Source organism: Pseudorca crassidens, chromosome 4, assembly GCF_039906515.1.
Source record: "Pseudorca crassidens isolate mPseCra1 chromosome 4, mPseCra1.hap1, whole genome shotgun sequence".
Taxonomy (NCBI): domain Eukaryota; kingdom Metazoa; phylum Chordata; class Mammalia; order Artiodactyla; family Delphinidae; genus Pseudorca; species Pseudorca crassidens.
The window spans coordinates 152,265,328-152,278,750 of record NC_090299.1 but is presented as its reverse complement, the minus strand read 5'-3'; the positions used below and the strand labels follow the sequence as shown (position 1 = coordinate 152,278,750).

At 40.8% G+C, this 13,423-nt stretch overlaps 1 protein-coding gene across 7 annotated transcripts in view; it reads left to right on the top strand.

The window, feature by feature from the left end:
• Window positions 1-13,423, top strand: part of TMEM144 (transmembrane protein 144) — a 49,932-nt gene that overhangs the window by 22,919 nt on the left and 13,590 nt on the right. For 5 of the 7 annotated variants that reach the window (XM_067737078.1, XM_067737077.1, XM_067737081.1 and 2 more), the window contains 4 exons: window positions 4,565-4,646; window positions 6,508-6,584; window positions 8,789-8,907; window positions 11,879-11,998. In XM_067737078.1, the coding sequence (XP_067593179.1) occupies window positions 4,565-4,646; window positions 6,508-6,584; window positions 8,789-8,907; window positions 11,879-11,998 (398 nt within the window). The remainder of the gene's footprint in view (window positions 1-4,564; window positions 4,647-6,507; window positions 6,585-8,788; window positions 8,908-11,878; window positions 11,999-13,423) is intronic. The other 2 variants (XM_067737082.1, XM_067737083.1) reach the window with 2 other exon arrangements.

The following is a 13,423-nucleotide window of genomic DNA, read 5'->3' as shown; positions in this document are numbered from 1 at the left end:
GTGGGGAGAAATGTGTCTGCCCTGAGCTGCTGACACCCCTGCAGCCACCCAAGGCAAGATGATGCCCGACCCCACCCCACCCCCACCGCTGGCAAAGCCGGGATGAAGCACAATTTGGGCAAATGTAGTTTTCAGTCTTCTAGTCCCCATGGTTCAGGGTGGAAGTGGAGCGCATGCCAAGAAAAAAGTCCAGGACACTCTCTTAGACGTGCTTCAGTGAAGATCCAGGAGTCGGAGTTCTCAAGAAGACAGATTTCCTTTTCAATTAAAAAAAGGCTTTGAGGACTTCCCTGGTGGCGCAGTGGTTAAGAATCCACCTGCCAATGCAGGGGACACTGGTTCGAGCCCTGGTCCGGGAAGAGCCCACATGTCTCGGAGCAAATAAGCCCATGTGCCACAACTACTGAGCCTGCACTCTAGAGCGCTCAAGCCACAACTACTGAGCACACGTGCCACAACTACTGAGCACACGTGCCACAACTACTGAGCCCACGAGCCACAACGACTGAGCCTGTGTGCCACAACTACTGAAGCCCACGTGCCTAGATCCTGTGCTCCGTAACAAGAGAAGCCACAGCAGTGAGAAGCCCGCGCACCACAAGGAAGATCAGCCCCCACTCGCAGCAACTAGAGAAAGCCTGCGCACAGCAAGGAAGACCCAATGCAGCCAAAAATAAATAAATTAAAATTTAAAAAAAAAAGGCTTTGATTTATCCTTGAATCTACTCTCCGTTCTTTTCTCTACTTCCTTAACTTGCTTCCTCTGTAGAGTTGTGTTGTGAGGAAACCCAGATCTTTGATTCTAGCGGTTAGCTTTCTTCAGAGCCACAGTCCTTACGTAGAACTGCGGATCAGGCTAAACATCTCGACGTGCATGCCCCCCGGGTGCCTCCTACTCCGTCTCAGGTGGGGCTACCTGTGGAAGGGGACCCTGCCAGGTCAGGGTTTGTGCCAGCCCTGCACAAACCCTGGGCTGCTGGTTCCTTTCTATTTGCCCTCAACATTTCCCACTCAGAATTATTTTTCTTACTTTAGCCTTCCCTGAACACTGGTCCCTCTTCCTGCGTTCCTTCTCTCCGTAGAAGGTATTAGCCACAGTCATTCAAATTCAGAACCTCGGACATCTTGAATTTTTTTTTCCTTTGTACCCGACCCCATATCAAATCCTGTAAAATTCTTTCTGAACCTTTCACAGGTTCCTCCTCTCCTTTCCCTCGGTCCCATACTACCTACCCACCTGTATACCATAAAAATCTCACATCTCAGTTCCCTAGTTCCATTCTTTCCTGTTGCCAGTATGACTTGCTTGTATCTGCTCTCAAATCAGGACATCACTCTTCTATTTAGGAAGCCCTGAAGGCTCCCCACTGGATTCAGAATAAATCTGTCTTGTTAATCCACCATGTCCTCCACAGTTAGAGATTCAGCACTTCTTCCTAGCACAGTTTCGCCCTGGGTTGTCAGTTCACTGACCCAGGATTACTTATCATACCCGACACTTCCTTCAGCCCCAAAAGCCCTTTCCTCTGCCTCCCTGAAATATCAGTTAAGATTTCCCATCCTGTATGAAGTTTTCTTGATTTTCTTCTTCCTAATTATAAATAGAATGGATCACCCCTAGTCTCCCATTGTATTTTGCACTTCTTCTATTACCCACATTCTCAGGGTCTGTGTTGTATTATTCAGACAACCCTCTTTATCCTTAAACTATGAGATCCTGTAGGACAAAGGCTGTTATTTTCTTTGTGCACCATTTCTCCCACCATCACTATCAGACTTCGCTGCACAGTGCTTGATATATAATAGATGCTTGTTGAAATCAGTTGTCAGTGTAGACACACACGTGAGTTTTACTAATAGTAAGTGTATAGGGTTGCAAATCTAGGGAAATTGGAAAGGTTGGAAGTATAGAGAAGTACCCTTGCGTATAACATATTGATTTTTAAAGTTTCCCATGCTTTTGAAAGCATTCACAGACTCCATCATGGAACTTTGTGTTTGACACACTGTACCAAGTTCTTCAAGTCTGTAGCCCGGAAGACCTTGTAATCTATTTGGCTTTGTGTTCATATCCATAAGATACATCTCATTACCTTGTCCTAACTTAGTGCCACCAGATTCCCTCTTGACCTAATCGAGCTGGATTCTTCTTTCTGACTCACCCATTTCATGTCCAGTATACAGGCTCAGACCACTGATTCCTTAGTCTTCATTTCTTCCTCATGCTCAGCACCCCATCTCCCATCCAATTTGTAGTGAAACTTCTCAACTAACGTATTTTGAGATTTTATCATGTGCCAAAAAATACCCCGAGAATTTTGTAGCCATTACTATTTAATTCTCATCACAGTTCTGTAAAGTGGGTATATCTCCATTTTTTATTTTATTTATTTATTTTTATTTATTTATTTAAAAAAAATTTTGGCTGCATTGGGTCTTCATTGCTGCGCGTGGGCTTTCTCTAGTTGTGGCGAGCGGGGGCAACTCTTTGTTGTGGTGCACGGGCTTCTCATTGCAGTGGCTTCTCTTGTTGCGGAGCCCGGGCTCTAGGCACACAGGTTTCAGTAGTTGTGGCTCGTGGGCTCAGTAGTTGTGGCACGTGGGCTTCAGTAGTTGTGGCTCACGGGTTCTAGAGTGCAGACTCAGCAGTTGTGGTGCACGGACTTAGTTGCTCTGTGGCATGTGGGAGCTTCCCAGACCAAGGCTTGAACCTGTGTCCCCTGCATTGGCGGGTGATTCTCAACCACTGCGCCACCAGGGAAGTCCCTCCCCATTTTTTAGATGAAAAAAGTTGAGGGTCAGAGAGGTTAAGTGATTTGTTGGAGGGTCACACAGTTGTTTGAAGAAGCAGTCTAGGGCTTTTCTCTGTGTCCTTCAAGTATATTTCTAACATATCATCCTCTATTGCTATTAGAAAAACAGATGGGTCTATACAAAGCAGAGGGTTTTCATGGTAACTTTGAGGAGAAAATGCAGTTGCAGTGTCTAATGTTAGCTTTGCGAATTAACATATATATGAGCGCACACACATGCCTATTTAACAATTAAGATAGACACATATAATCAGGTTTTATGCATTCAATTTTACTGAGTGTCAGGTACTTCGAGGACCTTGAAGCAGATGGAAAATGTGGTTCCTATCTTCTATTGAATTGGAAAGTCTTTAGAGAAAAAAGATTACATGGACCTGTGGCAGATGGTCTGGACCGTGTGATGACGATTCTCAGTGTTTTGGGAATTCAGAGAAGAGGACAATAGGGGAGGACCAGCCGGGGGTGGGGCTCCCTTCTCACAGTCAGCACTTCACGTCTTCTCTACTTTGGGTAAGAGGTGAGGACACGGTATGTCCAGCTAAGGAAGGCTCACAAGCGGGACGTACAAGCTTGGAGCAGGGGCTGGTCAGGGAAAGAAGTCCATGGGAGAATTATGTTGAGAAAGGTTGAACGGGGCATGAAGCAGAGAGCAGTAAAAATCAAAGCAAAACTTGAATTTCCTATGGAAGGGAATATGGAACCATTCACGTTTATAAAGCAGCCAAGAGACTGAACTAAGGAAGCTAACTCGACATTTTAAATTTTTGTACAAAAGATAGCATATCTGGGTTCACTAGTCTGCACTCAGCTACCTATACTATTTCAGTCTCATGTGTGCTTTGAAAACTTGTTATATTGCTTTAACTTTTGAACCATGCAAGTGTTTTTAAAAAGGAATATCAAAAGTATACCAAAGTTGTTAGTTTCCTTCAGTTAATTTAATATTTTAACATATTTTAGCATTTTGGCGTGGTTCAAAAGTCAAGGTCAGTGAGGCATTTGTTACAAAGATACTGGACATGAATAGTCAGTGCCTTGGGAGAGAGAGGTTAAAGGGCAAAAAGGCATTAGGCTTACGTGTGTTTTTATCTCTTAAAATATACTCTGGAGGTCTTTCCATATCAGAGCACAGAGGGCATCCTCATTCCTTTTTTGTGGCTGTGTCATATTCCACTGGATGATCATGAAGGTCGGCTCACCTGAGTGTGTCTGTGCTTGTGTTAGAGGTCCCGGAGCGGGACTGGTAGGGACAAGAGTGGACACACCTATGCCTTTAGTACATGGCCTCAGGGTCTCCCCTGCAGGGGTCACACAGTTCTGCACTCACACCAGTGGTACTTATCTCCTCGAGTTTGTCCAATTGAGGATGTTAAGCTTTGGGGGAGGGGGGTTGTCAATAGAACAGGTGAGATATATTATTTCAAGGTGTTTCCATTTGTGTTTTTTACCGTGTGATTCCAGGGTTAAGCATGAATAAAAAGAAAGATGGGGCCATTGACTGAAACAAGAAAATCAGGAGAAAGATCTGATTTGGGAGGGAAGCTTATGAGTCTAGCTTTTAAGCTGTTGTAATTGAAGACAAGGAGAGATGTCAAAGAGAACAGCGGTGCTGGAGAAATGGCAGGACCCCTGAAGAGGCAGTTTGGAAGTAATCATCGTATCATTAAGATACGATGTTTTCCCTTAAGTTCAGGCAACTTAATGTGAACCAGGGTTGTGATAAATGTCACTAAAATTTATTTTCTTTGCAGTGCTTTCATATTTTTGTTCATCAAAAGCAAAATACCAAATACCACATATTCTGTGGACACCACACCATTAATAACAGAGCATGTGAGTAGAGAATGAGAACCACCTTGATCTGAAACATATAATTAAGACGAAAGGAAAATGCATGAATTTGAATGCAGATAAGCGGGTAATGGGGTATTTTTTTAAAATCAGGGCTATCTGAAATATTTTAGCATATTTATTATGGCTAGGTCTATGTAGCCATCAATATTTCCACAGTAAAGATGCTCAACAAATACAGAGGTCTACTTCTTTTTATTAACGGTAGATCCCTACTAGGAGATGTGCACACAAGCCCATATATTGAAGTAACTTAAGGATTTCCGCAGTACGGGAACACTGAATACTGAGAAGGAACACGAAAATGACTTTAGAAAGGGGGAGGAAGGAGGCTTTAAAGTAGGATTGGGAGAGGGCAGGGGCCACAGATAAGACAAAGCCAGTGAAAGGGTAAATCAAATCACACGGAAGTGGGAATTAGACTTGACTTTCTTCTATTTCTCTTTTCTGCCGTATCCCATTCTACTCAAAGGTGAAGACAGGAAATAAGTAAGGAGTCACTGTTTTGACCCTGAAGAATATAAATTAGTCTGGAATAGCAAGTCTAGGTTAAACAGGGGCAACCTTTACAAGACAGCCGCAGCACTAGTGCCAGCGGCTCCACATACAGAAGTGGTTCCAGGGCAAACCGCCACGGCCATGAGCACAGACTCCAGCACCACGGATGCTGAGTGTCTCGTGTGCCTGCCCAGGGCCCAGTGCTGGCTGCCGCCACCTCCCACCCACACACAGAGGCGCTGCCTCCCTGGAAGGCGCTGCCTCTACTCTTTACTTCAAAATGAATTGCTTCTTCCCCTTCCTTCTTCCCCTATCAAAACTTTTATCAACTAAGGTGACAGAAACCTTAGTTAAATTGACACTAAAGTCAAATGATAAGTAGCTTAGGTGTTAGAGGAAAGATGTATTGATCCGTAGGCGTCTCTGATCAGGGAGATGTTTCAGAGAGAATGAAGGAGTGGGATGGGGAGAAGGTGTCTGGTATTCCTTGCCCACTTTAGGGACCCAGATACCTCCTAACCACCTTCCCTGCAAACAAAGGGGGAAGAAAGGGAAAAAAATGCAACTTGGCAAAAGCTACAGAGAGGGCTAACGACCTTAGATTTTTCCATCAAGACGGAAGTATGTAAGCAAACTTAAGTTTAAAGATACATAGAAAGTATTGGTTACGATGCTGCTATACATCACGAGCGGCTCGTGGGGTGAGAAAGCATGATTGCCAAAGGAAAGCCTGACTTAGCACATAACGAAGAATTCAAAGGTACAATAGTTTCTCATCTCTTATGAAAGCTTTAGGAGTATGGCATCAAGGAAACTTCAGCTAGGAGACAAAGATGCTTACATTCAATAGTAGAAATATTCTGAATTTGCTCATAACTTTTCCTGACTTAGAATATTAGCTAATCTCAAAACAAGGCTGGAAATGTTTCGTTAGCTAATATAGTTAAAGAGGCTGGATAACAATATGCCTACTGATCTTAGGTATTCCACAGTAGAAGAGTCTAAGTTCTAATTTCTTTACAAGTTATTAAAATTTGCAAATAGAATGCAAGCATTAATAACTTTTGTTAGCTTTGACAGGTGTATCAAAATAGCCATTTAATAAACTGTGAAAAGCATTTGAACAGAGAAGTTGCCCACTGCCAGACCATTCTGAGTGACAGAGAAACAGAATCAGAAACATCTGAGTCTAGAGATGCCCACGGAATCAGTATGCAGGGTGACATGGTCATATTTTAAAGTGCGTTTGAGAGAGAAGAGAAAAACGCTGAACATCTTCTTGTCACCAGTGTGGTTATCAGTTGAATGCTGTTTTCCTTTTGATTTTTGCCAATGTTTTCAATAGGTGGTTAACAAAACTCAAGACCCCGATCCTGAACATTCCTGGGTGGATAAACTTTCTACAGTGCAAAACCGCTTAGTGTAAGAAAAGGTTCTCTTATTCTGTTTTATATTTGGTTAATGCAAGAGTGAAGTCATATTCATCTGAGTTCAAGACGAAAATGGTAACACAAGCTTTGACTTCCTAGCTCCATGGTAGAGAGACTTTCGGGTCGCTTGCTGAATTTTAAGGTACAGAGGACCTTGGTCTCGGTGCTCCAAGGAATTCCTAAGCCACTGCAGTGTCTCTAGCCAATAAGTAGCTGACAAAAGCAATCTCATTTTGCAGGACTTTCATGCCTAAAGTAAAAGTAAAGTTAAAAAAAAAAAAGAAAAAGCAAAGTAAAGTAAAACCATAGGCCACAGAGTATAATGGCCAGTATGCTCCCAGCCATCCCAGTCGAATTAGGGCCACGTCTCCATTACATTATCCAGGATGCTCTCCACTGGAAATCCCTCCACTCGTGTGTCAGACAGTTTTATAATCCCAAGATATTTATTGTCAAATACAGTAGAATATTTTGTGTCTGTGTAGGCCCTAGCGCCCACCCCCAATTCTTTGTATCAAGACCAGGAGAGTTAGGTTCAATGACAGCCCTTATATTTTAGGGTTTTGGGGGCTGACAGAGAAATATGAGAATGTTTATGTTTTATGTATGAAAATTTTGTATATTTTATATAAGAAATATGGATATGTAATAGTATGTAGCTTGCATTTTTCAGTTGAGGGATGTTTTAGACTTTCTGTGGTGACACCTCAAGAATAGGAGGCATGTCCTCTGTTAGTATATACAGTGACCTCACAGTGGGAAAGAGGCAGTACTGGGTGCATAATAGATGCTCAATAAATATTTGAATAAATGGAATGAATGAAAGAATGAACTAACCCACACGCTTTGGAAGAAATAAATACGTTGCTATTTTTGCTTTGGAATAAAATAGATATATCAAACAAAACATTTTTCACAAAGCATTGCCTTTGTTAAGGGAATATTTGTTAAGAAGAATGTTTTCAGTTGTCTCATTGGCCAGCCTAGTCTATTAATCTGGTCCGCATTTGGGACCCTCCTCCAGGACCAGATGGTCTAGGCCTCCCCAGGATGCAGGGGTTTCCATCATGAACAGAGCTCACTGGCCATGTGAGTACCTACAGTCTCATATTCCTTAAAACACCACTAAAATAGACTTCATTTTTGGGGGGGGGCCACACCCTGCGGCATGTGGGATCTTAGTTCCCCAGCCAGGGATCGAACCCATGACCCCTACAGTGGAAGCGTGGAGTCTTAACCACTGGACCATCAGGGAAGTCCCTAAGCATTTGTTTTCAAGCTTGGAAAGGTATGGTTTTTGCCTAAAACTCTTTCCTGTTTCATGCTATTGTTCTTTATATTAAGCCAAAGGGATTGTTGCAAAATATTATTCACCTCCCTGCCAAAACCACTGGAAGCCCTTGCTTCACGCAGATATGGCCCAAGTCTGAGGGATCAATGTGACCCTAGTGCTTAAGGCAAAACGTTTTCTTCTTACAGGAAGTAATGTTTTACCTGAAATATTCAAACGATTTTGTTAGGGAATTCCCTGGCGGTCCAGGGTTAGGACTTGGCGCTTTCACTGCAGGGGGCCGGGGTTTAATCCCTGATCTGGGAACTACGATCCCACAGGTTGTCAGCACAAAAAAAAAAAAAAAAAAGGTTTCTTAAATTATGTTATTAAATCAGCACTTCCCCTTGACCATGCCTAAGACATAGGCAAGTCTGTGGATCTCAGCAGTTGTTTTGAACAAACGTGTGTTTGGTCCTTAGTCTATTCTAGTCATTATTATTATCTGTGCTATTGTCACAGAGGGTTTAAAAAAGAAGCATAGGGCACGGTGTCAGTCTACAAATACTGCATAATTTAATGAGAGAGCCAGGTTTATTTATGTCGCCTGTAGAATATGGTGGCAATATTCTCACCTACGTAATGACAATTTATCATAATCCACTGCAGCGTCTGTAAATCATGTCCTTCCACCATTAGATGGTGGAGGACGGAAGCTGCATCACAGCAAGGTGGCATCAGGTACCTTGACCCTGCAGGGCACTCCTGGGGCTTTTGCTTGTCACCCCACTTGAGACAGATGGGTGATTGCTACACAATGCCTTGTGATTTCCATTTTGAAACATGCTTTTGATATGATCCCATGTGTGCGTTTGGCAGAAACATTGCTTTGGGCCCAGATGAATAGTGATTTATTTGTTTTTAAGGGGCTGCAGTCTCGCGGTAATATCTGGAATACTCTATGGATCCACATTTGTGCCAATCATTTACATCAAGGACCACAGCAAGAGAAATGATAGTATATATGCAGGGGCAAGTCAGAACGGTGAGAGGAAAAAGTTATTTTACTTTATAAATATACTCACTACCCATGTATCTAGTTAAGAGTATAAAAAGAATGGGACTGTGGTGGATACTGGTACATAGATTTGTCGATGAAAATTCAATTAACAGTCAAGTTAAGAAGCGAAAAAAGGGAATTTTATCTGAGCCAAACTGAGGATTATAGCCCAGGGGACAGACTCTCAGAAGCTCTGGGAACCGTTCCGCCTGTTAAAAGGCAAACGCACTGTCACATACGTTTCCGAGACAAAGGATCGTACATCAAAATGACGTACCGATATTTTACGTAAAGTTCACCAAGGACACATAGTCCACCGTAAGCAGCTGCAAAGGAGCAGCAGATCACCATGGCCCGCTGCAGAGCTGGGAAAGAACAAGTCTTTTAAGAAGTTATCATACATTGGTAGCATCAGGAGCAAAAAAGAAATTGATCTTTCCGGTCAGGCAAGCACTCCCATTCTGAGAAGCTCCAGTTAAAGTGTAATGCAGATGCGTACCTCACATTAGGGAGGGAGGAAGGCCAGACAGACACAGAGAGAATTTTATGTCTAGATTTTCTCGGCGTGCCTTAAAATAAAATTTCATTTCATCAGATTTGATCTTACTTTGTCCTTGCAAGTGGTGAGTTAGAAGGGCACGGGAAACTAAAAATAAAGGACTGTTGGAATATTTTCATGTGATCTTTAACATACAAATAGAATCAATTTTAGTCAGGGTTCGTTTCAGCTACTTGGATCTTAACACATGGTTTCTGGCTTTGCTGCAAGATTTGGAGATTATTTTCCAGTTTGATGATCTCTAGGAAAATATGTATTCTTCTCTTAAAAAAAAAAAAAAAAAAAAAAAAAACCCTGAAGTGTAGCACATAGTACTTTAAAATCAAATAAAGGTCAAAATATAGCCTGCTTACTATATCATTTTTCGAGCACGAGTAACGCATTGAAAGGCCCAATGTAATGCTGCCAGATTATCTCAGTTTCTAGCGCTAGAATTAATCTCTCAAGACGTCACTTCCACACAGTGTGCAACAGCCTTCTGCAGTCTCCGAGGAGGTGAGAGTGTCTAATTCAGGATCCTGTGATTATACTGAAACGTGGCTTACACCCACGAAACGATAAAAGAATGATATCGTGGTTAAGACAGTTCTACATCCGTGGCACAGGAAATGAATGTCATCTGTGATCCGATAAGGGAGACTTCTGGAGGGCAAGTCATGAGGGAAAGATTGATGGAGAAGCTGGGATTTGAACTCTAAAGGAGCAGATAGACTTTGAGTGACTACCATGGTCTGTTTCTTCCTTTTTATATTCAGCCCCAGGAACAGTACTCAAACTTTTATTAATTTCTGTCTTTTTTTAAAGATTTTATACAAATACCTTTTGTATTTTTATTCTTTTCATTTTAAAGGATAAAAACTAACAAAAGTAGAACAGCATAGGATAAATTAAGAGAGAAGGAAAAAAGAGTGACAAAAAAAAGAGCCATGAATGAGTCGAAAAACTGTGCTACACTTGTACACTTGCTAGTGATGAGTCATCATTTGGCTCTAAGATTTCTTACAGCCACAAAGGGAATCAGATCAGTCCCAGAATTCAGCAAACACAGGATAAAAACAACTAATTGTTCAGGAGTACAGTTGTTCTTGGTACTGGGACATAATAAACAATGTCCTCAACAATCTCTTCCCATAAATAGTACAATCAGTTCTTAGGGATCTTTCTTATGACAACTCAGATGTCGTCTGATAGAGATAACACTTTATTCCAATTTATTCAAAAATAATTCAAGGGGGCATATTTTTTTAATGTCACTTATTTAACAGTCACATAAATGGTATATGCTCTGTGCTGGGCGCTGTTCTAGTTTCAGTAATAACTCAAGGGACCCTCCTAGCAACCCTACTGGTTGGATACCATTATTATTCCGGTTTTACAATTGAGAAAATTAAGACAGAGAGAGAGTAGGTAACTTACCCAAGTCTCCAAGTTAACAAGTGGTGGATTGATGAGTCCCACCAGGTTGTCAGTGTTTTAATCACTAGATTATGCTGCCTTTTCTGGTGGTCTTTGGGTGGATGTGTTGTGATATGACTCAGAAGTAGGATTTAAGACTTTAGAAGAAGAGACAAACCCTTTGACTTTCAAGATTTTCTGGCTAAACAGGGCCACTCATCTTTCTCCAAATTTAGTTGAGACATCGAGCCCAGTGTGACCTTCCCAGTCAAGAACCTGCATTACACCCATCTGTTTGGCCAAAGGACCCTCTGCTTTAAATAGTCAGTGGAGTTGGATTTCTCAGATATTGGGCCACCATCTGTGTTATTAACTCCCCCGTGTAATTAGGTTTATAGAAAACAAATAAAATCCTCTTTGGAATAACTTCCTGAATGTCCTTCTGTATAGTTGCCTGGGTGGCTGCCATCTGCAGCCTGGAAGCTTGTCTCCAGATTGATCAATACACCATAAAAAATGAGCACTTCTAAAATTTTTTTACACACCATCCCCCAACTACAGTCTACTTGGAGATTTGCTACAGTGGCTATAGCCATCAGTAAAATTAGGTCTGGTACCGATTCTTAAAAAAGGAAATATGTTCTTTGTTATACACCAGAAACTCACACACCATTGTAAAGCAATTATACTCCAATAAAGATGTAAAAAAAAATAAAAAAGGAGATATGAACGTTATATTCACATAATGTTTGTTTCTTATTTAGCTTTCCAAGATAATCATAAAAGCCAGTCTTTTAGATTTGATTATAGTAACTAACTTCTTACTATTTTAAATATGTTAATTAAAATTCTGTATAAATAACATGTAGATGATAAAAGAGAATTAATGCTTCCTTTACATTTAAAGTTGATTTGAGTGAGTTCGTTTTATTCTTAGGACTCTAGATGTATTTGAAATGACTAAACTGATATGCTTGAGAGTTTTCTAACCTGTATTTCCAGATTTAGACTACGTTTTTGCACACTTCAGTGGCATCTTCCTTGCAAGTACAGTCTACTTTCTGGCCTACTGTATAGCCATGAAAAATAATCCTAAACTATATCCCAAAGCAGTCTTGCCAGGTAAGAATATTAACGACAGAAACTCTTCTTACTCTGTGAAGTAAATCAGTGAAAGTATCATGCCCTATTCATTTAGCTTGAATAATCGTCTTCTGGAAACCAAGCCATTCTCTGTGTGCGTCCGTTTTTGTGTGTCTATGTGCGTACGTGTTCATTCCCTCAGTGACTTTGGCCCAGCTCACCACCAAATATGAAGGATTTTAAAAACATGAAACTAGAACTTGAACAATGAATCTAAGATTGCTTCCTGTGCTGAAACATCTTGTGTATTGAGTATCAGACTTCAGTATTTCTTCTTCACCAACTAAGGATGTATATTACGAGTCAGAGTCCTGGGGCTCTCTCTATATTTTTATTTATCTATCTATCTATCTATTTATTTATTTATGGCTGTGTTGGGACTTTGATGCTGCCCTCGGGCTCTCTCTCTTTGCAGTGATCGGGGGCTACTCTTCATTGAGATGCATGGGCTTCTCATTTTGGTGACTTTTCTTGTTGCAGAGCACAGGTTCTAGGCACGTGGGCTTCAGTAGTTGTGGCTCGTGGGCTCAGTAGTTGTGGCGCACAGGCTTAGTTGCTCCACAGCTTGTGGGATCTTCCTGGACCAGGGATTAGACCCATGCCCCCTGCATTGGCAGGCGAATTCTTAACCACTGCACCACCAGGGAAGTCCTGTATATATTTTTAAAGTGTCAACAAATATGAATCTCCAGTCACTTGGGAAAATAAACATTTTCTCCAAAAATTTAGGGGAAATTATTTTAAAGTTTAAAAAAGTTATGTTAAATGCACATGCTTTTGGATTTAATCAGTTAGGCATTGGTAAAAAAAAAAAGTGTATATATAATGAAAAGTTATAATTTCTCACTTATTTAAGAGTTTGCTGTAATTCGATATGGAATATAGATCCACCAGTAAAATTTTTTAAAGAACAAAATAAAGCATATGTCCGAGATTCACTTTGAGTGCCTGATTCATTTAAGCCAAAGTGTGCCATGGTACCACTATACCGTTATAGAAAATGGTAGGATATTTACTGAATGTCTAGCTAAAGTATCCTGAAAATTTTAGCTGCTATTTTTATTCAAATTCCAGGAGGGTTTTTTCCCCCGCTTAGCTAAGCATCATCTTGAATTTCACATATTTTTTATATTGTCACTAGGGAAAACATTTTCTCCAAAAAGTTAGGAGAAATTATTTTTGAGCTTAAAAATGGCATGTTAAATGTACATGCTTTTGAATTTAATCCACAAGGCATTGATGGTAATATATCTGTGTGTGTGCATATATATACATACACACACACATATATATAATGAGAAATTATATGTATTATAAATATAATGAGAAATTATAATTTCTCACTTATTTAAAAGTTTGCTATAATTCAATCTGGAATATAGGTCCACAAGTAAAGTCTTTTAA